Raw genomic sequence first — 25527 nt, forward strand, 5'->3', positions numbered from 1 at the left:
CTGATTCAGATTTGGCCTGCGGTTATGGATATCTTTCCTTCAGTAGCTATGACTTCCAGTGACTTCAGTGACCCAAACGACGTCTCCTGAGACAAGATATTGTCTAATTGAAAAGACAGGAGCCAGGCTGAAGAGGATTTTACATGTCTGCCGCTCGTACCGAAACCTGCGATAACACGGATACCCCAGGGTCTGGAGGGTGGGGTTCTTGGACTGTCCCAGGTCTTCAAGGATGTCCCTTTATCCATCTCAAAAATTCTTTGTTCCAGTTCTTCACGGGTTATTTCTGCTGGTTGTAAGCAAGGCAGTGAAGCATGACAGGGGCACCAAAGACTGCTCTGATTTCCGAAAGTACTCACTGCTGCTCCTGTGTGTCTGTTTTCCTGAATCATATATTCTAACACCTGGGTGAATTAACTCTTTGTAATTATATGACAAGTAACACTAGTTTTCTTTTGTAGGAAACAGTAGTCATTAAAGAAATGAGTCACGGTACCATGAATTGCAGTGCTTAACAGCTTTTCAAACATTAGACCTTATATAGTGGAAAGGAAAAAGTCTGGTTCAGAATCTAAAGAGGGAGAGCAGTACCTAAACAGTGATAAGTTAAACAAAAAATTAAGAAAGACAGGTTGGTAGATCAGTGTAGGAAAGGCAAGGCAGATGAATCACTGAGTGGATGAGAATGACAGACTCAGTGTCATAGCAAATGCCTGCTCCGTAGAGCAAAAGAATTAACAAGGTAGTAAATGTTGTAAACACATCTTATATAAGACCTCATGTTTTGTGTTAAGGAAAGGTTTATGATGATTGCCATAATGAAATTTGCATGAAGAACAAAGGGATTTTTGAATAAAAACTTTGCCCGGTGCTTTAGTGCCACAAGAAGAGACTTAATTGGAAAAAAAAATGCATTTAATTTTGGAGAAAGAACTTGACTCATCCTTTGAAAAAAAATTGCTATGGTGATAGCAAATTAAGCGTACAGAGTATTTGGGTTATTTATAAAGTCGAAGAGACAGGTCCCTCCAAACTGTAGAGAATAATAAAGATTAAAATGCTCTAACATTAATTTTCCAAGTGTAAGCACTGTAAAACTGTGTGTTAAGAAGGAGCTGCATGGTAAGATCAGGCTTTATAAAGCTCTACAGTAACTACTGGAAGCAATAGGAAAAGCTACTGTTTATTGTTAGAGCATTGCTAAGATATATGTAAAAATATTGGTTGTTTCCAGGTGGCTGAATCTGCCTTAGCTGAGACACTTGTTGCAGATTACCAAATTCTGTGAAAGCATAAGTAAACAAACCCAATTGGTCAAGACCACTGCTTCTCAAAATGTACTTTCTTTGTTTATTTTAACAAGCCTACTTAGTTTTAACTGGGTATGGTCCCAGACTTAAGCCCTAGGTCTAAAATCCTTAAGAAAAATTTGAATTGGAATTTGGACTTCACAGATTTTATTTTCTTAGTTAGAAAACACTTCCAGACTTCTGCCTGCGCTGCATATTTATTCATGAGAAGGTAACAACCCTTTTATATTAGGTGTTATATAAATATGTGTCAAAGACCCAGCATTATTTTTTATTGAGCTGCAAATAACGTGTGCAATTTGGAGTCAATTTTTTTATTTACTGAGTGCTGCTGGCACGCCGATCCCCAAACTGAAGAGGCAAGAGAGGGTCTGCGCCGAGAGGGGCACACAAACTTCCACCAAGGGGAAAAATGGCCAAAAAAAATACTCGGCTGCCTCTTTCCTCTTTGCTTCTTAGCCTTCCTGATTGAAATCGAGTGTGTGTACAAGGCACGCTCTTTAAGAAGTAATTCCTGTTGGTGGTATGGTGAGGGAGCGGAGGGTTTTGAGGAACCCAGAGCCCCTGAAAGAGCTGGGGGAAGAGGAGTCCGCCTGGTTGTCTGCAAGGGCGTTTGACAGCAAGGGCATCCTTCTACTCGCCACTGTAAAGCTCTCCTGGTCCTTGGTTTCTGGTGGGAACATGGGGCTCGTTGACCTTTCATTTCACGGGTTTCCTATGTTTTACTCTTAAGCATCTGGAATTCTTCCATAGTCTCAATTAGGAATGATTGCCTTCATAAGCAGGTTTTGTAAATATAGGTCCTAACCAGCATTGTAGACTTTTTTTTTTTCCTTCAAAGAACGAGTTAAAAGTGCTGAGGCTGCACCTGGAATTTGAAAAGGAGGATTTAAAATCTGATGCAGAATTTCCCAGTGGAATTTGGCTTGAAAACCTCAGAATTTGGACCTAATTTGTAGCAGAACCCAAACGTTACTAGGAAAGATAGCAGTTCTCGGTACAAATGAATCCAGCTCTTTGGCTGGTTACAGTTTGCCATTTTTTCCTATTTGTTGTGGATTTTTTCCCAATCTGGAGTACACCAGTGAAATTTCTGTGGCTGTGGTGTTTTCTGTACTAATTCTGCAAAGCCAGTTAAGCTTTTCTTTTTTAGCGTTGTGTTGATGGCATTGATAATGAGAAGTACAAATGAGGAAGCAGATGAGAGTTTTTAAAACATCAGATTAATCACAATGTAAACACGTAATACACTGGAATAATCAAATGGCTTTCCAGTCTGATGGATTTTTGTTGCCGATCGCATTAACCTTTCTTCCAAACGTAGGTGGGATAGCCTGGTGCCTGTCTTGGTACTATTCTTTTATGGTTTCACATGATCAATTACTTGTTAACTTTCTTGCTCAGAAGCCAGTAATTTGTGATGTTACTCCTTTAAAGGCTGTCTTCGATCTCTTTTACCAAGAGCAGTTGGCGCTGTTTTTTGTACTGTCTTTTCAGGTAATAGGTTTTTGTAAAAGACAGTTGGAAAAATTTTGCTGGTTTCCTATTTATCACTTGCACTGTAGTTGCCAGGAAATTAGATGGGTGCTGTGGGTTTGTATAATGCTTGAATTTTCTCCTCGGCTTTCTGCTGTATGATGTAGTCTCACATTCAAATACTAAAGAGAGGAAAATAATTTCAAGCTTTTTAAGGTCACCCTCCTCTTCCCTGGAAGGAGAAAGGGAAAAATCTTCTGCATGCATAGAAGTGAATAGAGAATTCTCAGCACACCAAGTTCATTTTTGCTAATGTTTGCTTTTTAATCTTCGGTGAATGCCTGATTCAGAGTTTAGTGATGGGGAAAAAACTTCTATGCATTTTATTAAAGATAAATTATATTTCTGTTGCTGGGACGGAGGTATTCAGTAGCTTGTTAAAAGCGGACATTTCCTCTGCCCCGTAAATTTGGTTGGTTTGTTTAATAGAGCACTTAAGTGAATTTTTATGCATTGGGATTTTCTCCAACATTGAGGATGATTTTGTTCAATTGGTTTTTTAAACATTTGAAAATTGGGATAAGAAAAGCAACATTGTTTAGGGTCCTGGCTAGGATTTTAAAAAACAGGAACAACTCATAGTGTTCCTTATTAAATTTAATTAATTGCTACTCATGGGCAATATGGCTGAGTTACTGTTGAAGTGAGACCAATAACTTATAAAATTTGGATTTCTGTGTGTTCAGACCTCAGTTAAAGCTTTGCCTAAGAGTAGTTTGATTATTTAATTTAAAAAGAAAATGTTTTTCTTTATTTCAAAATGGTATTGAAGAGCATCTCACTCATGGATTTTTAAATGCTTTTGGTGTTTCCATGGCTAAATCTTTGGTAAGAATTTAGTCAGGTTTACTGGAAGTTAAAAAAATCTTTACTGTTTGGTACCTGCTTAGTGGTGAGATACATGCCATTAATTTGATCTCAGTCTGTTTTCTGTTGCACAGATGTTCACATTACAAAATCATTATTGTCTACCAGTAATCAGCGCTCCTTTCAGAAAAGCCAATATAGGAGTGGGGAACTAAATGGGTGTCTGAAGCCTCATCTTATTCTAGAGATAGTCTTTCCAAATGAGCAATAAAGGGGACTGCGTGAGGAAACGCATCTTTGGTGCATCTGAGATGTCTGTTCTACAGCTAAAGGGAATACTCCAGCCTGACCGTTCACTTGCTCAGCACCATGCCTTTATGCATTGAATAATTATTTTTAATGAATAGCACGGGGAGTTAAATCCTTATGACTTAGTTATTTCTCAAGTGAACTGAAAGTCTGTTTCCATAGTGAATGTGAACTCGTCATTTGTGATAGGAGTTTGAAGTAATGTAGTTGTGCAAACCTTTTTATGGTCAGATGAAATCTGCCAAACTCTTTAAAAAGATTTGCATTTGATTATGAGAAAATAAAGCTAAGGAGTTTGTTCTGACCCTTGGCTGAAAATTGAAGCGAGTATACACAGTGGCTACCCTAACAATGTAATTAAGTATGCGTGCTTGGAAAATGTATAAAACGGAAGATTAACTGGTTTCTTCAAGCTCTGTCCTCATTGTATAAGGCATAGTGCTCTTGGGTTTACTTACAAAATGGTGAAATGAATGTGGCTCCCCCAGGTAAAATTCTGGTCAGAGTGAAGTTATTAGCAACATTTCCATTGAATGAAGTTGGGGCAGAATTTTGCTGAAACACGGGACACTTGAAATCCAGTGCAAGGTTAAAAAATAAACCAAAAACCTCATTCATATTTGAAAAAGTATATGTGTCTCTTATATACTTCATATCATTATTAAAATAAAATGTATTTATTTTTCTTCAAACTAAGTCACATCTCTCAGATAATATTACTAAGTTAAATCAGAGTGAGTTCGTTTATAGACGTTAATTGCTTGCTATGTTCATAAAAACATTTGGTAATGCACTAATAAACACCCCTCCGGTTTGACAACCTTTCTGTGTCCATTTACGTTTCCTTTGACAGAATAAAATAGGTCTTTGACACAAAGTATTAAAAGTGTTAATCCTGAATAGATGAGTTGTTCATATTATCCCCATGCAGGTAACCCAGTTTTGAAAAACAAAAGCCTTTCTTGTCTTTAGTTTCAAAGTGACTCAGCAACATGGCTTTTTGTTGTTAATTTCTGCTATATGGTGACTCATAAAAAGACTTTTAAAACCAAAGTGGAGATGCTGCCTCCGTTGTTTTCTTGTTCTGATGAAGGGAGAGCTATCAGCTCTCATACTGCGTATAAACGGGGTTATCAGAAATGTAACCCAACCCGGCAGTAAGACTGCAGCACTGAAAGAAATCTTTTACAGCTTGTTCCTAAGCTCTCACCTGAACCACAAGCCCTGCCGTCAGTTTGCCCTGGAGAGGCAGGGACGAGCAGCCTGCTGTCAGACCTGGGCAGCCACCGCTACCTGAGAGAGGTGCGCTTCGAGCCTGGGAATCGTTAATCCTCAGCGCTCCTAGGGAGGACAAGAGCGACGGGCGACGCGCTGCCCACCTGGGATTGAACGACTTGCGTGGTTGTAACACACGCGTGGGAAAGGGGAAAGGAGCTGCTGGCCCAAACGCGGTCCACAGGTACCTGGACCAAACCCACAGAGACTGGCGCGAGCCCATGAAGAGGAGCGAGGGGAGCAAAGCGTTTCGCGCCCTGCGTGCGCAGGAGCCGGAGGTGGAAAGCTGCTGTTGGGGCAGGGGGAGAAAGTCCCCCTGTATTTTCCCTCTGCTTTCTCAATGAAAGGCTAGAAACAATTTCGCAGCCCAGAAGGAGAAACAAGAGAGACTCATGCTCTCTGGGTTGGTTCTTTCATAGTTTAATAGGAGTTTTGGGGGTTGGTTTTTTTTGAATAGCCAAACTTCCTTTCTCCCTGCTGCGTGGAGAGAGCAGGCTCTGTCTCAGCAGAGAGGAAGACGTGGCACCTTGATCTGCAATCGAGGATGGAAAGTAATCCTCATTATAGTTATTTCTGCTATTCACCGCTGTTTGGTGAAGTAGTTCTTACTGGGGATTGTCCTGTCGTTTTTTGATAAAAAACATTTTCTTTGGTAGTACTTTAGCAGTTGTCTGTTACAAACCATTTTGGCTTGGTTCTTTCTCTCTTTTCTTGCCTTACCTTCATCTCTGCTGCTCATTTCTTTCATAATTTATCTAAACAGCTTTCCCCGAACCCTGAGAGATCATACCCTTCAAAGCTGAATTGTATTTCTTTCTTAACTCTCGTACTCCTAGAGAGCTGTCGGGAGGTGGTTTTACGTTTGGAGGGAAGATTGCTTGTTTCACCTCAGTAAGTATTTTTAGTTAAGCAGTTTTCCTCCAGGCGATTTCAGATGGTCTCTACTGGATCTTTAGTAACATACTCGCTAGTATGTTTTATTTTAAGGTGTTATTTGTAGTTTTGCTATAATTTGGAGATAGCCAGAGGCTGTACATTCTGTAAGAACAATATTTTCATCCTCCTTAACGTGAAGGAACTTGCTCCGTTAACTGCATTTGATTTGATGTCGTGAGCTTAAACACTAACCGGAAAGCTGGTAATCAGACCTCTGATTTAAAACACTGAAGGCATCATTCACAAGTCAAATGTAGGTGGTAGCATTAGGTAGTTAGCAACTGGGTTTAGTAGACTCTGCTATTGTATGTTTGGTTATGACTTTCCTGCGGTTGATGAACTGATTTGTTGGAGATTCTTTGTTTTTCATTCCTCACATTTGCTAAGAATTACTTAGTTATGAACTCTAAAAGCCTGTTCAATCAGTTTGTTAAAAATATGCATAATATGGTAGCAAGGATTTTTTTTTCCTGTGTGCTAAAATTTATTTTTAGCCTTGTCTTCGGAGCCAAGAAGGCTAGTCGGGCAACTTTTGCATTTCAGCATCCTCCTAACCCCTGTTTCTGGCAGATCATAGAGGTTTAAGAAATACTTTTGCTTCTAGCCCGTGTCCTACTAGCACTCCCTTCTCCCGGTCGGACTGGAGTGGGCAGTGCAGTACAAGGCAGAGAATGACTGTGGGTGACTGGTTTTTGTCGGTAACGCAGAACACCTACTCCTCAGGTGAAGCTCTGTCTGCGATAGCAGAGCTCTCTACGGCTAACCTCGTGAGAAGACAGAAAAGTATTTGCCCTTTCTTTTCACAAGCTGTAGAGGATCGTGTTTTCCTCACAGTTTCTAAATAGAATAAATTTGCATCTTGTAACTTTTGTATTTGTTAGTGAAATTTGCAGTAATTTTGTTGGCATGCTGACACCACGGAATCATGACAGCATGTATGTCTGCCGTCACCTTACAAGCAGGCAGAAACTGCCAAACATACAGTTTTTTCCTACTCCTGTAGTGTGGTAGTGGAAGATACGGTACCCGCAAAATGGTTGGTAACCGTGGTCTTCCTGGGGGTGGCTGCTGGAAGTGCTCTAAGAATGCTCTGGAAGCCTCATCCGAGATGTTAGTCGTCAGGAGCAAAGAACTACCCTCTCGCCACATTAAATTATTTTTTTTAATTCTTTTGCATAATTTTGTAATACATTATGTGGATGTTACAGTATGTTAGTGTTGTTCCTTGTATGTTGTTTCTTCTGGGAAGTGTCTTTGGGAAAGCCGCCTCCTCTGAGATGCGGAGATCTTCTCGGATGTCCAACTGACAGGAACAGGCTTTTAAAGTCAGAGATTTTGAATCTTTCACATTCATATTTTACACGTATAAGGAAATGCCTCAGATTTAATTGTAAACAGCTCATGGACTCTCTGTGTGTGTTTGGATGGGTTGTGTGTGTTCATGTAAGAATAATGTCTTGGTAACCAACTAGTTTACTGTTTAAGGTTTTATGATTATATTCTTGGCATTTATTTTTCTGTGTTATTAATGAAAATTTTAGCTATCAGTGGAAATATTCCTTGTAGAATTTTTCCATGGAAGTTGTGCTAAACTTCATGCTTCCAAAAGTGAGAAGTGAATGTGTGTGAACTATACACATGCACAAACAGTAAAACAAATGTGTGCAATCTAGCTACTGCACTTTATTAAATATTTGCTACTGGATGATTGTTTTCAGCTGCTTATCGCTTCACATGTCTTTGGACTGAGGTTTTCTGTGTTGGCTGTCTGCATTCTGGCATGTTTTATTTTAGCCAAAATGACTCCGCAGTTTCCAATAACGGTATTAATAAAAAGCATGTTTTGCATTTCTGAAAAAGAAATACTCTGGTGAACTTTTCTTGAGAAGCTTATGGTCCTCCCTTATTTAGAAATTTGGCAGGAGTTTGGGGTTTGCTTCTTAACTTTGCAGTGCTACCAATAAATACTAGTAAGACGTTACTTGTCTCACCTAGTGTACCCACATCGAACTGATGCAATGAAGAACTTTGTATAGAGCCCCTGAGGAGGTTCTCTTGTCAGAGCAGGGTCTGAACAGAGTTGTTAACCAGGATTGAGGCCATATGTCGAGGACAAGGAGGAAAAGCAGTATCAGACACGCATATTTCATTTCTGAAGGCATTTTTATCCTGGGCTGTGAGGAAAAACATAGATTCTGTAAAATCAATGCTGTGCTGGGGAGTGTTGGGAAGACATGGTGAAGGTGAACAGGTTTGAGCTTCTGGGCTGCTGGACTCCAAGAACAGCAGGACTTGGGTTGTCTTGAATTCTGCAGCAAAACCTGTCAGTTCGATTAGCTCTATGCATATTCCCAAATAGACTGGGGACGACATGATCACTTTTAGGAAGTTGATTTGAAAATCTTAATATTATGTTCTCCGTACTGTGTCTTTGAGAGTATAATCAGAGAAAGAAACGTTTCATCGCGCTGTTGTCAACAGGAGGCTTATATGATGCCACTGTTTGAGGGTATTAGAGCCCATGGAGACTTTTTGCAAGTCTTGTCAGACTCAAACTAGACAGACCACTTTTTTAGCTTTTGTTTATATTTTTTTGCTTGTGTGTACATTATTGTTAGTTGCATTTTTGAAAAGTTAGGGTCTGAGTTCTTAATTTTGTAAAATGAACTAACTGCATTCTTGAGTATGCAAGGATATGGGTAGGAATAGAGGAAAAATTCTTTGCATTTACATAGCTCTAAAATTATCTTAGTGAGATTTTCTAGGTGTATTGTATAGGTTTTTTTACACTTAAAAATGAGTTAATATTCTGGAGACTGAATGGAGAATATTAATTCCACATAGCCGTATTTAAGCAATCGTTTATTTGCTTAGGTAGTTGGTTTTTAGAACTAATTGAGTAAACAAATTCTATTGAAATAAGTTCTATGGGTAAATGTAAGTTTAAATAATGCCTTTCACCACTTACAAAAAAAAAAAGTTTGTTGACTTTGATGGTCCAACAAACTGCATGTGCTTCCAGTCCCTTCTTGTACTCCTTTTGGGAAAAACCCAGCATGGTTAATGAGCTGGGATGCAGCACAATTTATATACTTTAAGAAAAAAACCACAGGCAAGAGTGCTGCCAGTCAGTATTTGTTAACAAAGTGAAGCATGATTTCAAAAACACTTCGTGTTCTTGATTTGCTTGAAATAGTTTGTTTACAAATTTAGCCCCAGATCTGACAGTTGGGCATCCTACATGAATACACCAGAAGTGCGCAACATCATGCTTTAGGAAAATGCAGGTACAAGCATTGCAGCATTGCTTCTGAAATGCCGTAGCTGTCACGTGAGGGTTTGACCAGGTGTCTCGTGCTGTGTTACACATTTGGGTGGACATCTTTGGAGCAGGCTCCAGAAACACGAGGTTTCCACTGATGATACCCCCGTAGATCCTTTCCACGGTGAGCCAGGTGCAATTTGGTGAGGGACCAGCTCCCGCCCACATTTCCCACCTTGGGTGTTGATGCCCAGGGAATGCTTGCTCGTACAGCTTGTTCCGCCAGCCTCGGGAAAGTTGTTGCCTATCCTCCAGGCACAGTAGTGCCTCAGGGACTAAAATAAGCTATCCCAGTTATGGACCTTTATACTGATACTCCTGCGTTAGCACATTTGCTGGCACAGAGATTTTGTTAGAGAAGAGGGAAAGGATCACACCTGAAGGGACGTTACAGTGCTCGTGAAAGCTGCTGGTATCAGCGTGGCCTCTGCTGCCTGTGTGTATTTCTACATGTCTGTCTTCAAACCCCTCAAGTAGCGGAATCCAGATCATGTTTAGTGTTAGGTATTGGATAAAGATTGATGTAAGCTGTGGAGTATTCAAGTAGCCAGAGCAGGGTATGAAACAGTGAAGTTTATTTAAAAACTCACCCAGGTGATGAAATGCTCCCTTGATTGCCGGCTGACACTTGCAGTCCTGTTTTCTTAATTTCTAGCAGCAGTCTTCAGATTTCAGAGGACCCTGATTTTAGGGAGAGAAATAGGAGTATAATCAAGCCTGTGATGCCTGATGGCTTCAGAGAAGAATTTTTCAGTGGTGTTATTAATAATGGGCTCTTAAAGCACTATGGAAAATGAAATAACAGCAGTCCTGTGAAAGAGACCCCGAGAACCACCACTACCTTTGTACTTCACTGAAAAAATCCAGTCTTGGTATAAGGATGTTTTGGGGGGAGAGCGGACCAAACTCGACTGCAATGAGCTGACGCAGGCAGTACAGTAATAATGATAAACTTTATAAAGCAAAGTGTCTCTTATTAATGTGCTGCAAAGCACTCCAGAGATTCTCAGTTCTCAAATTAAGCTATAAAAGATAATAGAAGAGCTTATAAAGTTTCTGCACAGTGAATGATTTCATGGCAATGGGTTGCTTTGTTTTAATGATGTGAGCAGAGGGCATTTGCCTGACATCTTCAGCATTCCTAAGGGAAATAGGTGCAGCAGTTACATTTTACAGTGTCAATGACATAATAGGGGTGCTTTTTTTTGCAGCAGTATTATGGTGTGCTTTATAGATTGTAAGAAAGTTTTGAAGTTAAAAACATCAGTAAGGAAACAAAACTGGAAGTTGACTGCTGCTGTGATTCAGCTGGTTGCAGAAATAAATACATTTGTTTACATTTACATAATACATTTGGATAATAGTTGAGGGCCATGACTTTTTAGTGGCATCCGTAATCTTAACGTAGTTCTCCATGGACCAAATGAGTATTATAAGTGGTGATGTTTTGCTGGTGAGCTCATCCAAGGAGTCAAGAACCAGTAAGGAATAGAGATGGAGTGACCCTCCTCCATCGCAGGCGACCTTTTTGCCTTCCCAAAAACAAGTATAAGCAGAAGTTCTTTGACGGTGCTGCGGCTGAACGTCACCTTGCACTGTCCCCGCCCGGCCACCCAGCCTTAGCTCCCAGATGTGTGCTTTCCTAAGGGGGGCATGTAATAGCAAAGTAGTGAATTTTTCATCCAGCAAACTGAAATAACAGAGAACAGCCTGAATTTTAAAAGTCAGATTTGAGGTACCGCTACCAGATTTTAGTTTGAATGCTACGTGTTTAGTTCCTGATATTTTTGTAGGTCTCCTCCTTTCCCTCCCTTCCATTCACTTTCATGATAAAATTGACTTACTATTCTCAGCAAAACTATCTGGAGGAGGACTGAACTATACTATTCTGAGGTGAATATTTTAGCATAAATTATTTTTCTCTTTAAATAGAAAAATGTCTGCATTAATGCGATGATGTACTCTAAAAGAGCATATATTGCAGGTACAGTTTGCGTACAGGGCTTTATACGAAAATATTTGCACAGAAGTCTGTACACAAATACACAGACAATTTTCAGAGACACTTCATATAGCTCTTACAATGGTGAGAGGTCCTTGCATGCTGCTGTCACATAAAGAGACTGCAAGAAAGCTCCTCTGTGAATTGGGAGAAGGAATGTAGTTTCATTCATTAAGAAGTAGAAAATCACCTTTTTTCCTAAAGTTGCCACTTAGGAGACTGTTCATGGGCTTTGAACAGAAAGATTTTTCGGGCTAGGAAAACATTTACAGTGTTATTTGCTTTTTAATTTAGCAGATTTGTCTGTTTTTTCAAGGAAGGATTAAAATAAAATGAGGAAACCGGATCCATTTCTCCTTCAGAAGGGTGGAGGTTCATTCCAGCCGAGAGCACTACTAACTTCCCTATAAAATGCTTGTGCGTTGCCCAACTGCTCTCGTGTGTTTCAATTAAAATTTGGTGGTGTCAGTTCAGATTTGTTACAAGTGCAGTTTGGTGGTTTGTATTACGCAGCTGAGTAACTGAAGGCAAAGCATATGCGTGCGAAAAAGGCATTTAGTTGGAAACCAGAGTTGAACTGCATTCCGTTTTTTGCCCGTGCAGCTTTTAGGTTTCTGCTATTTTAATAGTTTCCCAAAGTGATAGTGTTACTAAAAGAAAATAGCCCTCTGAGCTGGCATTTTTGATGTTTGCTTCTGGCCACAAGGTAAATTTGGTTTGGTTATTTGTTAAAAATCCACATAGTTCTGTCTGCAAATGCATATTTGATTTTTTTTTTCCTTGTCTGTTCGGTATGTTTTTAATAAAAAGGCCCAGAGCCTTTTTTGAACTCTAAAATAAATGTAGAGCTTCAGTCTTGTCATGAAGTCTCAACGGATAGAAAATGGGTTCTATCTCGATGTATTTTGATGTATAACATGATGTAACAGGAGCAAAACCTTTGACGTTTTGTTGAGTTTTAAAGTTGTGAAGATATACATGCTTGAAAATGGCCCGTTACAAATCCATAATGTGTACTGAATTAACATGCCTGTGTTGGTTGGTTTGGTTTTGGTTCTGCATCATGCTAGGGAACAGATTTTATACGTTACTTTGATTGTTTTTTCTCGTACGTTATTTAAAAACAAAGAACACCAACAAACCCAAGACAACGAGTGTTAAGCTAGAAGAGGTGAGAAAAGTCAGAAAAATGTAAATCAGGATTAGTCTTGCTAGCTTATGCATATGCTGGATAGCAACTTACTCCTTCCAAAGTATCGAACTCTGAAGAGAACAAGCAGTTCTTCCATTCGCCGTAGGAGGACAGAGCTGCGTGCAGTTCCTCTGGATGTCGTCCCCGCAGTGACAGCAGCCCTTACTGTTTGTCTGCTCTCCTGGAAGGCGGGAGGACAGGCTGGTGAGCCCCAGGGCATGGGCTGTCTATCCCTTTGAGCTGGACGTGGGATAATGCAGTCAAGTCTGCACACCGTTGCCGAGTGGGAGACTCCAGTTTACCTCTGGGTCCTGGGATTGACCGTCCTTCCCTCAGAAAGGTTTTCTGACACCTTCCTGATCCCTTAGGTCAGCGGTGTGAAGAAATCCTGCATGCCCTAACAGCAAGTGAGCGCCATTTGCAAGACCAGCAGACAGCCCCGCAGATTTTGCATTTAAAAAGAAGGCAAAGCCTAGATATTCAGTTTGATGGTAATTAACTTTTGAACAGTGTACCGAAGTATTTGGCACATTTAGAAGTGTTTTAAAATCAAGTTTTCAGTTTGTTTCTGAGAAATTTTGTAGTTAACCCAGTTTCTGCTCTTGCTGCATGAGTGACTGGGTACCATATGATGAACTGTGTTATATAAGATGCTCAAATTGTTGATCCAAAATTCTAGCTATTTAACTCTTCTGGGATCTTAGTGTTTCTTGTTTTATTTTTGTCCTGTTTTCTCTTTTCAGTATTTGAAGTGTTGATACGAAGCCCTTTTCTGCCAGCACTGTTAGCAGAAAGAACTTACGTACACCCATCTGCCTGTTCCTTGGGCATGGGAATGGGTTGCACTGTCAGGAGCTTTTAAGTATGTAGTATGGATTAATACAGGTGAGATTTTTCCTGCTTTCCCCTCTGTTTCCTCTAAATAGGTTTGTGTCTTGCAGCGGGATATACTGGAATAAGAATCATCAGCATCATTGGTTCCAGCTGCTTCCTCAACAGAAAAACTGCATTTTATTTGGATGAGCTTTGCTGTCTCTTGAATATTTTGAGAGGAAGACAGTTTCTCCCCTTCCGTGCATCTTTCCCGCCCGGATGTTTGGTTCTTTATTGTATTTTATTAATAAGTCCAACACTTTCTTAGCTGTAGGGCTGCAATGCAGAAGGCAGATGCTCCTATTGGAAAATATTCCGTGATATTGGAAACTTAATTATCAAAGGCACAAAGTCAGGCTCCCATTATATTTTCCACTTGTTTAAAAAGAAAAAAAAAAAAGAAAAAAAAAGGCAAAATTGCTCTTTGTTTTTATGGTAAGACTGACAGGAGGTTAACAGCTGGGAAATACAAAGCTGCAACTCCATGGCTGAACAAGGAAGATAATGACTGTTCATCTGCAGAAATCATTATTTTCCTCTAATATGAGATTGTAGTTTCCGTTTGTAGCTGTGAAGCTTTAATTAGAATTCATAATTATTTATAAATTACGTCTGTGTAGGACCTTGCTATAGGAATCTGTGTCTTTACTATTTGTAGAGGGTTGCAGGGGAAGAAGACTAGCAGGTAGGCTTGGAAGACCTACCGTAACATGTAATGTTACGGGTATTTGAAAGTAAACATTCTGGTTTTGTACTTAAAAGGATATTGTGAAGCACAAAACAAGGCCAGAGAGGTCCGATTTCCCTAAATGCATGGATGGTACGAGAAGAGAACAGTTGAATGGGGTGTTTGCTTGAGAGAAACAAAGCAGCCCAATTTTCCTTGATAAAAAGACCAATTTTTGAGTTGTTTGGTCAAAAACCTCAGAGCATTTTTCCCCCCAGTTATTAATGAAGGTGCTGTCAGTGTTGCGTTGCTAACACGCTTCTTCAGTTATGTGCCTCAGTTGCATCCAGACACTGTATATGAGCGTTGCAAGAATGGTTTTAAAATATGACAAGGGCATATTCAAATGTATCTCTTACTAAAAAATGTTGGTAGAAAATAGATAGGGTGCTGGATTTAAAAAACATAAACATGGTGTTCTTGGTGAGTTGTTTAGTTTTGCTGATCAGAATTAGAAATGCTTCCCAAATTACAGCTGATGTGAGGGAGTCGAAATTCTGTTCTTATATCTGTGCTAAACAAGAACTTCTCAACTAGGGGAATTTCACAGATTTAACTGATAACAGCATTACTTCCCATGTCTTTATGCAGTTTGTTTATGTAAAAAGCTGTCCTTCAAGGATAAGAAAAAATAGCCTCTTTGCTTTTGTATGTTGAGTAATGAGGGATTTGAGAGAATGAACTGTGTAGTTCTCTGGAAAATGAGATTTAGCTGATCACCTCAGGATACTGCTTCCCAGCTGTGCTCTCCCCTTGAATTTTGTGAGTTATTTTGTGGATTGTTTTCCAACAGATTTTTTGAAGAAGGCCTGGCTGAAAGGAGAGTATGTGTTGTAGGTATTGCCTGGAAATAAAGAATCACTGGCCTCTTACTTAGTTAAAAGGGTTTCTTTGGCATGATTTTACAATGCTGACAGAGTTATTTTGGATTTGCAGAATGATACACTCAAGAACAAAATCAAATTAATCAAAACTCCCCTTTAGCTTTTTCTATTTTACCAGTGACACCTCTGTTCCCTAAGCATTTTATAGCTCCTTAATCCACAGGTAGAAGTTATATCCACTTTACTGACGGGATGGGAAGCCTGGAGAGATCAGGTAACATGTCCAAAAATACAAAGTCCAGTCTCCCAAGTCCAAGAAAAATATGGGAAATGCCAAACTGTTATTTTGTTCCTTTTCTCATTCCCAGGTTGAAAGTAGGAGTAAAATTGTATTGTTAGGAGTAACTAAGAGTTGCTGTGGCAATTACTTATGCCCCATTGACTGTGGGGCTTCGAGGCACACACATTTAAATGCTGAAGGAGCGCTTTCTTCAGTGTTGTCTAGATTATTTAGTACTAAAGCAGAGTTCATTTTCCTTGGTCTGGCATGGGCAAACCCACCATAGACTCAGGTGAAACCTTTGCTTGGATATGGCTTCTGATACAGGCTCTGTATTAATGTAGTTATCTAGTGTCATTCGGGATAAAATTCACGTAGATGCCCTGGAAAGCAGAGCATCTGGAGACCGTCTTAAGGCAACGGTTTGGGTCTCTGGATTGTTGAATTCAGAGCTCAGTCATAGTATAACGTTGGAGATGCAATTTAAACTTGCTGGTTTTGTTAGATATGGGGCAAAACGGAGACCTGGTGTTAATGGAGGCAAACAGGAGTTTAAAACTCTATTGCTTCGGGTTGATTGTTGTAGTTTAGTGTGAAAATCCAAACTGGCAGAATATGGATCAGCAAACCTCAGGATTTTTCAGTCATCTAAAGTCCTGTGCAGTTCTATAGGAGAAGTTTTAGGTGTTTGTTATAACAAGGATCCTTTCTGGATACAGTCATACATCTTTCTAAATTTTCTATGGTACTGGAAGTAAAATGGATTTGTGCAGTACATGATCTAACCTTCTTTAGGTTAGTAGAGGCGTACACACGTGACTGACCTTTTGCACGCACTGCACCTGCATTGCAGAATGCTGTTGCCTCCTGTGCTGCTCACAGTCGCGCTGGGAACACCCTGCAGCTCATGGGCCCAGTGCTGTCTACCGTTTCTTTAAACTGGGTTTTGCTTGTCTGGATAACGTGCCATCGGCATTTCTTTGTGCAGCACGCAGGTGACACTGTAAATAAACCAGGTGAATTCTTGTGGTGTGGCTTGATTTGCAGGCAACTAGAAGTAGCTTTGTGTAGTAATGTGTATAAAATACTAGTGGGCCTTTCTCCTACGTTCCTTGCCCTCCTGAACAGCTGCTGCTCACAGCAGATGGACGTTCATAGCACTGACTGATACAGCCTTACAGAAAGTTATGAAATTCTTAATCAGTGCTTCTTCAGTTAATATGGTGGCAGTTTATGCTAATTCAGTTATACAGTTCATGTTTTATTCTTTAGCAGAAGAGGATTTTCTTTGGTCCTGGCCCAAGTGCATAGGGTGCTCTGTCCTTCTTGAGAGTGGCTGAGCAACCTCGCTTCCCAGTGGTGTGTGTAGCAAATCCAAGTGCCGTACAGATAGTAGTTTTATTCTCCAACAGCTTTCATGCCCCTTGAGCATCTCTTCAGCACCAGTTCATTTTTTATTATAATTAGCACAGGTTCACTGTTCTCTTCTGCATTTTGCATTTGCCAAAATGAGCACCGGGTTGTGCTTTTTCATTCGGACCGAGTGTTTTGACAGAGATTGGAATGATGTTGGATAACTCCTCCTATTAATCTCTGAATTTTCAGATTCCCATATATGTTTACTTCCATAGTTCCCAATATTGTTCAGTGGGAGGACTGCACCATTCTGTGTCCATACGCTGCTTGAGATTTGCATGTGGGAGATACTCTCTTCTGCATTTCTTTTCCAGAACAGTCAGAGTGCAGATGTTTCTGCCTTCAGAAACGAAGTGCAGCTTGGCTAGATCCACACAGTCTGCTTTTTATGAGCAAAGTAGGTATGTGTGCCTGTGTCTTTCATTGTGTATATTAGGATTTCTGACTGCTCTAACCAATTCAGTGGGAGAGGTTGGTTTCGGCTGTGCTCCCTTTCCCTGGTGGGTGCGATGCCCTCACCCAAAAGCTGCTGCCGGTGGAGAGAGGAAGGGTGCTGCTGGATCTCCTAGGGGTGATGGGGATGGTTGACATAACTATAATTTGCTGCAGGAAAGGAGCACTGCCCATTTGCTTCTCTTATGCAAGGTCTGTCAGTGGAGATGACAAATGGCCATGTGCTCCTGTTATACCTAAAAACCTAGATAAAGAACTTGGGAAGCTTGTGTTGGCTGGCGAAAAGCTAGGAGGTGTGTGATGCACACTTGGAAAATGGAGAGCTTGTAAACAACGTATATTGCTTGTGTCTGTGTGGTGGGTTCTCAAAATGAGGTGAAAGGAAGCCAGAAGAAACATTTTATTGCTGTGGGAGAGGAGGAGAGAAACGTGTCTTTCATCTAGTGCTCAGCTCCACGTTGCTAATGGTCTTAACAGCAGATTGGCAGTGTCCATGCTGTGTTCTCCTGAGGTGTTTCCTCCTTGCTCACGCATCCCGCGTGGCACAGCAGAGTTAAACCAGTAACTTCCCTATTCTGCTGCTGCTTGTGAGGGTGATCAGGTTCTGCAGTGATGACTCACAACCGCAGCTTTTCTGGTGGTGTGCAGGGATGCTGAATGCCCTTTGGAGTGTAGCTGGATGTTGGATACTCGAAGTCTGTGAGATAGGCAGAATCCCCTGGGATTCTGGGAACTGCTCGTTTCTCATACAAGTCGTGGGAACACCAGTCAAAAACTTGTGATCTTTTCTCCAGTCTGCTCAGTGTAATTTTTGCTTGTATCAGCCTTCTGCAAATCCAAATAGTAACCCCGTGTTGCTTTGGAAAAAGATTAATTGATACTGGATTCTGCTTTTACTACTTTTTTGTTATTTTGGCAAATAAAATTCAGAGCTCAGGTTTTTCTCTGACTGGTCAGGTTCACAGAGCAGCATGATTAATGATTTCTCTTGACAACTTCTGGTAATTATAGTTTTATTAATGTCCAAAAATAAATAATGCAATCTTCTCATTTGCCCTGCATAACACAGCTTGTACAATTTCTCTCAATAATTATCTCATCCAAACCAATAGCTTGTCACGGAGATCTTAGTAAACTTTTCCACTGTGGTTTTACTGCATTCTGTCAGCACAGCTATGGGAAAATGTATGGCCCTTTAGTTTGTTTGTAGAGATAGAAAATAGAGGACCAAAATTAATTATTTCACTTAACAGGATTAATGGAAAGAAATGTGGCATGCTCCTTTGTGTTATCAGTTGTTTATAGGATTTCTTCAAGTGAAATACTCCTTGCTATCTGATTACCAGAGGCTATTCACTTTGGCATGAAGCTACCAAACAGGCCAATTTTATATCATTGCTTCAGTTTGTTGCTTTGCTCCAAAAAGAAAGAAACAAATAGGAGGAGGAGGAGGAGAAATGGCTGTACCAAAACATTCATCCCTTTTCTTTCAAACTGGGCCTTGTCTATAGTGGGTTTTGCAGTGTGTGCTGGCATTGGCGATGGGGATATATTTTGCTTTATAGAACATTTTCTTAAGAGGCTAGCAAACCCGATGCTTGGTTTTGGCCATATGCCCTCTTCTCGAGACCTGTTTCCTCCTTCAGCTGCTGCAGAAGGACCACACCTCACTTTGGTTGTCCTCCGTTCGCCCCAATTCAGAGAGTGCTGTAACAAAAAAGAGGAACAAGAAGCTTGGACGCTATTCCTAAACAAGCTGAAGAGTATCTGAAAGTATCTGTAGGAATATAAATATGCGTAACATAACTTACCATAGAAACTCATTTTGTATGTCACTGAAATGCACCAAGAAAGTAAAATAGAGCAGCTGTTTAAAAAGTCACAACTGACCTATACAAATATTGAAGATAGAAAGTGAAAGCAAATGATGTATATGTGCCTGTGAGAAAGATGTGATTAGATAAACATATTTTAAACATCTGGTTTTCAATTTGATTTGTGTATGGCCTCCTGTGAAAGTTGCCTTGAGTTAAGAGGTCTTTGAGTTATGGAGCACAGTATTTCCCAAGAACCAGGATTCACTTAGCGCTGGTGCAATGGTGTCTTGGAAGGAAGACAAATCATGGATAGAAGTAAATAAAATAAACGAGGATCGCACAGTAAAACACAGGCCTAAAAAAGAGTAGGTATAACTGGAAGATATTAATATACCTAGTTTAGAAGTCTCTATGAGAAGCAAAACCAAAGCCTGGAAAACTTGGTGAATCCAAAAGGGGAAGGAAAGGTGAGCTCTATGTCTGCACATATGCTTCATTTTCAATTACTTCAGCAAACTTCAAAAGTTATTTTTACAAACACCGTTTTATAAAACCAAAATGTTGGAAGTGTTTTTCCAGCCAGAAACTTCTGAAATATATATCCAAGTCTATGCTGCCTTAACCTGTAGGCCTATATACTGAAGCCAGGACAAGTACTGAACTATGCACGTGCTTAAACACTTCGCCTCGGTCAGATGGCTTTTTTCCTTGAATTTGGCAACACCCTTAAATCTCCTGTTGAGCTGGAGTCTTGCTGCCAGCTGGGCCAGCATTGCTTTTGTCCTTTTAGCCACCAAGGAGGTGGCCGAGCTCCGGCTGGGGGTCTGGCCCCGCTGGGCACCTGTCTTCTGCGGGGAGCGTGGCGAGAGCAGGGCAGGTTCTCTCGGGCTCTCTGCCCTTTTACGCTGCTTTCACCTGAAAGCTAGCAATTCAAGCAGTGACTCCTCCCTCGATGAAGTTAAATTAAACCACGGCTCACAAGCTGTTCAGTAGCTTTCTCAGAAATGTAAATGCCTGGGCTTGCTCTACAGATACTCCTGTTAGGAATTTTGTTAAATGCCTTAGCGAAACGCTGTCCTTCAGGATGTCTTGCACCAAGGGCTGCCACAGGAAACGCTTCCCGTGGCCATAGCCCTTCTGACAATGCATCCAGTAAGTACCTAATGCCTGCGTGGGAACCGACAGCATGTGGCCAAAGAAACGGGCTGTATATAGTGAAAGGAAATGGAAAAAACCCAAACAAAAAACCTCGAGCTGCAGCATTTACATGTCAGCCTGTGCTTTTGAGTTTTTCAAGACATTACAGAGATATTAGTCTTGGAAAAAGCAGTATTTCACTTCTGCTTTCGGTGCAAATTCCTCTGGGCTTGGTCCTAACTGATGACTGCACACCACTTCATAAAATGTAGATATTACTGCAGGATTTAATGACCCTCATTGGCTACTTTTCTCTCTCAGATTCTTTTTTACCGTGGCCCTTTAATACTGCATCTCCAAATGTTTAGAAAAGAGGAATAGCAGGTTGACTAGCTAAATATACCATGAGAACATGTAACTCACATAAGGTGTTAAATAGTCAAAATATTTTCTGTTTGCAATTTGCGTGAGGTTCAGATGGTGGTGTCTTTCCCAGGACCAAATCTGAGAAAAGTGGAGGGGATGAAAATACACGGATTTGAGTTTTCTCTAGGTATTCAATCACGTAAGCACATAGTAGCTGAAAATCTTTATAGCACAACTACATATTTATAAAACACAATGTTTTGCTTGGTTTGCTTCTGAGATTCATATAACACTGCAGTGGATGAACGAAAGCAGAAGTGGAAGCAGAGTTCCTGTTGCAATTGGAAAGGAGGTAACAGATGGAGCTAAGAGAAAAATCTCTAGTCTTTCTAGTCTACATTTTCTCTTTGCCATCTGATCAGTATAATGGGACATGTTCCCACCAGGGTCTCCGCAGGTTGTGAAAAATATTAGTTACATCAGAGATCACACCTTGTTGTAGTTTTATCGGTATGGTTTACTTTCCACTCTTTTCAGATACGTATTTTCACTTTTCGGTCCTTCAACGTTTCTGCACCACAGTGGTATAAAAGGATAAACTCATAGCTTAGGTGGTGTTGGCTGAGCCACACTGAAACCTGTCAGCAGAGGTCCTGACCCGTTCCGTGCACGCAAACATGCCAGTCTGCTAGGAAACAAACACAAGCCTCGTCTGTTTAAACATCAGTGCAGCTTTAATGGAAAATTTCTGGATAATGTAAAGTACAATAGAAAGGTCATAGCTCTACATGCTGTTAAAAAGTGGAATTTGCCATTTTCCTGATTTGCTCTGGTATCGGCTGGGCTGCTTTGTTGTCTTCACCTGGATGTATTTGAAATCTGAGAGACCTGAAATTGTTGCACAAATGCGACCTATTGAAAATACTCATTAAATAGCCTGCTTAGCCATAAGCGTGAAGCATTTTGAAAGTACTGAACTTGGTTTTGAGTTGTGAAGAGGCCCAGCAAGCGCTGAGCGCTGCGCAGGTCGGCCCCGGCAGCCTGCTCCGTTTCCTTACAACCTGCCAGCCACCTCTGAGTTCATTATCTGCCAAGGGAGAAGAGCGCTTTCGCAGTGACAGAAGATGCTCACTTAGGGCAATTGAGAGATATCAGTATCTTCTTTCACTTGAGTCCTTAAGGGAGGACTGATGCAGTGCACTACCTTTCAAATGTTAAGGTCTGAACGAACTCCAAGTGTTTCAGTGTCCTGTAATGTTGTTAAAATTACATCTTTCTATCTGAAGAAGCAGGGGTTGCTGAAAGTGCCTGCATTACAGAGTTTCTCCTTCGGCACTGTTGTGTTCTTAACTAGTTTAGCAGAAATGTTGAAGATGTGGAAAATAATTCTTCTTTTAATAAAAAGTTAATTTTCAAGAAAGTAAAAGTATTTTATTCTTTTAAGAATCGGAAGCTTATTATATCTAATACAAGGATGTAACAATAAGATAATTTCCCTGGATGCTAGGGTATTAGTGTGTGTCTCTTGAGCATCTCTAAGATGGGGAGAGAAATTAAAATGCTGAAAATAGAAGGCATCAAAACTGTGGATTTATAAACCAAAATCAAAAGTTACAAGGCTGAAAATGTGAATGCAAATATGGACCTGCTCTTATAAATATAGCAGAAACTCAGGCCTCTAGAGAAAAAAGCTTGGGAAATGAGTGCAGCATCCATCTGTAGTCATTATAGAATAGTTAGCACAATGTTAAGAGCCAAAAGAAATATGTGCTGCGGTGTATGTATATTACACTTGCTCAGTTGTATGTGATTTAGAATAAAATAACCTCATATGAAATGGTTATTAGTTGTATAGAGCACTTTGAAGGGCTGAAAAAGCATCTTGAGGAGCTGGCATTCAGGAATAGTAGCATTTTAAACACTACTCTAAAATTTTTTATGCAGCTTTTTCTGATACTGCATGTAAAGGCGTTGTTTTCGGGTTTTTTGTCTTAATTTCTACTTTCTCCTCTATTAAGTTGAGATGTTTGGGTAAGAATGGGGAAAACATCCTAAATCTGTTCTGTAACCTTATTTGATTTGAATGCAAATTACTAGATTTGAATACAAGTAACTAATCAGTCAGTCCTGTGCTGTGCTTTGAGACAAAAACGTGTGTTCTTCAGTAATACCGGCACAACAAAATTGGGGGAAAAAAGCAGCAACATCATTAAGATAGAAAATTCATCTTAGCCGCTAGCTTTCATTCAGTGTGTTTGGAGGAGAAGGGCATTCATCAGGCGTCAGGCTCACTTGGTTGCAGTGCCACACCTAAGAAGGATCCTTTTTGTCCTTCAACAAAGGTCCCTAATGAAGCTCTCGAGGGCCGGCTGGCTGTGCGCTCGGTGGTGCCTGCAGAGCAGAAGGTGCCCCAAGGAGCAGGAGAATCTTCTCCGCAGTTTTCAACCATCGGGGATATCCAGCCTTACGCTTCGGGGTGTAAGCTAGTCTCTAGATCTTGCAGGTCAGGGTAGAGGGTGAAGTAGGGCTGGGGAGCGAGTGGTGGGTTATTCACACCGGCCTGCAGAGCCTGCTCTTGCACTGTTCTCTGCAGCACCTCTGATGTGGGCTGTTCCAGAACATGGACCTCGTGTCCGATTCAGTACTGCAAACCCTGGCTAGGATCATTAGCTAAAATCCATTAGTAGATCATAAGATCATCACAGATGTAGTTTCAGCCTGCCTGTGCCACTGAATTGGGAGACAGTGAACCAAGCGTTGTTACATGGAGGAACAGGATGGCTGGGGAGTGAGTGGGTTCCCCTCCAAGTCCTCTTTTCTTCTTGTTTTCTAAAATAGTCTTCTCCCTGAGCATGTACCTGTCTGCTGTTCGCCTTCACCCCATAAAAGTAAATGTATCCTGGTTTTTAAAAGCCGGATGTACAACAGCTTTAGTTTTCAATGAGCTGCAGATATCCATGCTGTGCAGAAGTAGTAGTATCAAGAAAAACTTAACCACCTTTCTCTTGTATAGCCTGTGGGTGTTTTTAACTTTACCGAATGTCTGAAAACATCCGAATTGCATCATCTGTGTTACAATTGGGATTTTAAATAGATAATTGACAGCAAGACATACAAAGGTTTTTAACCTCAGAAGACTGTTAGAACGGCATATATACTGTCGGCAGACAGCGCGCTCTTTTCCTGCTCCAGGAAAGAAGGGAAGCAGCTATATGAAATGCTAATAATCTCACTGTGGTTTTGAATAGACTAGACTTGAGAGCCTTGAGTATTTTTCCTTTTCCCTTTTAACTGCAATTTTGTTATTGTATTGCTGCCCCAATCTCTGCTAAATATGGCTTTTGAAATGTAAATCATATCATGTTCTCAGAGATGCATATGACACCCTCAGCACTGTTCCTCTTTGCACTTCAAAGAGCTGTGTGGTCACACTTTGCATCTCAGCAAAATCACAATATTTGCCTTCTGAAGATCTCCTTTAATGTGTACAATCAATCCCTGATAATGTGTTTTGGATTTTTGTTCCCTGGAGTCTGTTAATTTTAGTGTTGCTACAGGTCATCAGGAAACATAATCTCTTCTCTTTTAATTTCTCAGTGAGCGTGCCTGAGGGGAGAGGAACACAAGAGAGGAGAGACAATTGAACATCATCATTGGCCGAGACCTGAAAAAATGGTGCTGGATGAACAGAGGATTAGAACTTAATTGTAAAAGGGAAATAAAGTCTTGGCAGGCGATTTGCTTCACTTCCACATTCATCATGGCCCAAATCCTCTGGCTGGCTGGTTGATGGTACTGTCCAACGCTTCCTACTTAGGTTCAGTGCAGATCCCCTCCGCCTACGGATCAAAAGACCTGGGATCAGGTGGGAACTGGATGGTGCCAAATACAGGAATGGAAAGAGAAATGGACTCTGACGAGCTAAGATGGAAGTGACTTGACAGCTCCAAGTTCAGAAGTTGTCTCCAGTAAGGACAGGTTAAGACGGGAATCTCAAGCTTTGCTGGGAGAGCAGTATGCAGGAAGCTGGTTTTCAGGCCACAAATGCTTTCACAGGTAAGGACTTCTGTTCTAGTTCAGCTCATAGTTTTGGGACAGTTCACTGGAATTTAGAAAATAAAGTGAATAGGTCCTGGCTGTCATTGGTGCCTTGTAGTACTTTCAGTTTAAATAATATTTTAAAACAGTTCACTTGAGGAACGGTTAAATACGTACATTAGTAGTGAGTAACACAGCTGTATTTCAGGCCCTATGAAGCGGCTGGCCACAAGCCTTAGGGATGGTGTGTCTCAGCTTTCCTCGGTAAAGTACTTATTAACACCTTAACAATGAGTGGCCTCCTGGACCAGTATAAAATGTAGTCTATTAAGTTGCTCTTGTGTTCAACACGGGAGTTTGGCGAGGGCACAGGATGGACACGGTTTGTATCAGGAGGCTTCTCAGCGACATGTCAGTGTTGAGCTTTATCTCATCAGCCAGAGCGCATCTCTGGGCAGAACTTGCCAGCTAGCTTCTCCTTGTACTCCCGTCTGCCCTGCACCATTGACCTGCTGCAGTGCTTGAACTGGCAAAACCGGAGGGTTTAAATGGTAAATGTTTCACCCAAGTCCAGTGTATTTCCCTGTAGATACATTGAAAATAACGTAATGAGAAGGAGGATGCCAAGGTGATGTCTCTCTCTGAGGAAAGCTCCCTCTAGTGTAAAATCCACTGGAGTTCATACAGTGCTTTCCCTGTCTGGACTAGTTTCTGATTTGAGAGGTGGGAGAAGGAAATGGGATCAGAAGATCCTGCTGCTTTGGTTCCACATCTGCCGGCCAGCTGAGACCCTGCAAGAAATGGGTAGAAAATCAACTGGCTATTCCTCTTGCTTTAGTGGATCTAGATAATGGATTAGTATCATAGTGAAAATTAGTGATGTGCAAGACGTTTATTTTTCCAATTT

General features: G+C 40.8%; 1 protein-coding gene across 1 annotated transcript in view; it reads left to right on the forward strand.

Annotated features, from left to right (window-relative positions):
* Nucleotides 1-25527, forward strand: part of LDLRAD4 (low density lipoprotein receptor class A domain containing 4) — a 285812-nt gene that overhangs the window by 80960 nt on the left and 179325 nt on the right. Inside the window, exon 3 of the mRNA XM_075744505.1 lies at nucleotides 24180-24638. Within this exon, the coding sequence (XP_075600620.1) occupies nucleotides 24599-24638 (40 nt within the window). The 5' untranslated portion in view covers nucleotides 24180-24598. The remainder of the gene's footprint in view (nucleotides 1-24179; nucleotides 24639-25527) is intronic.

Source organism: Balearica regulorum, chromosome 2, assembly GCF_011004875.1.
Source record: "Balearica regulorum gibbericeps isolate bBalReg1 chromosome 2, bBalReg1.pri, whole genome shotgun sequence".
Taxonomy (NCBI): Eukaryota; Metazoa; Chordata; class Aves; order Gruiformes; family Gruidae; genus Balearica; species Balearica regulorum.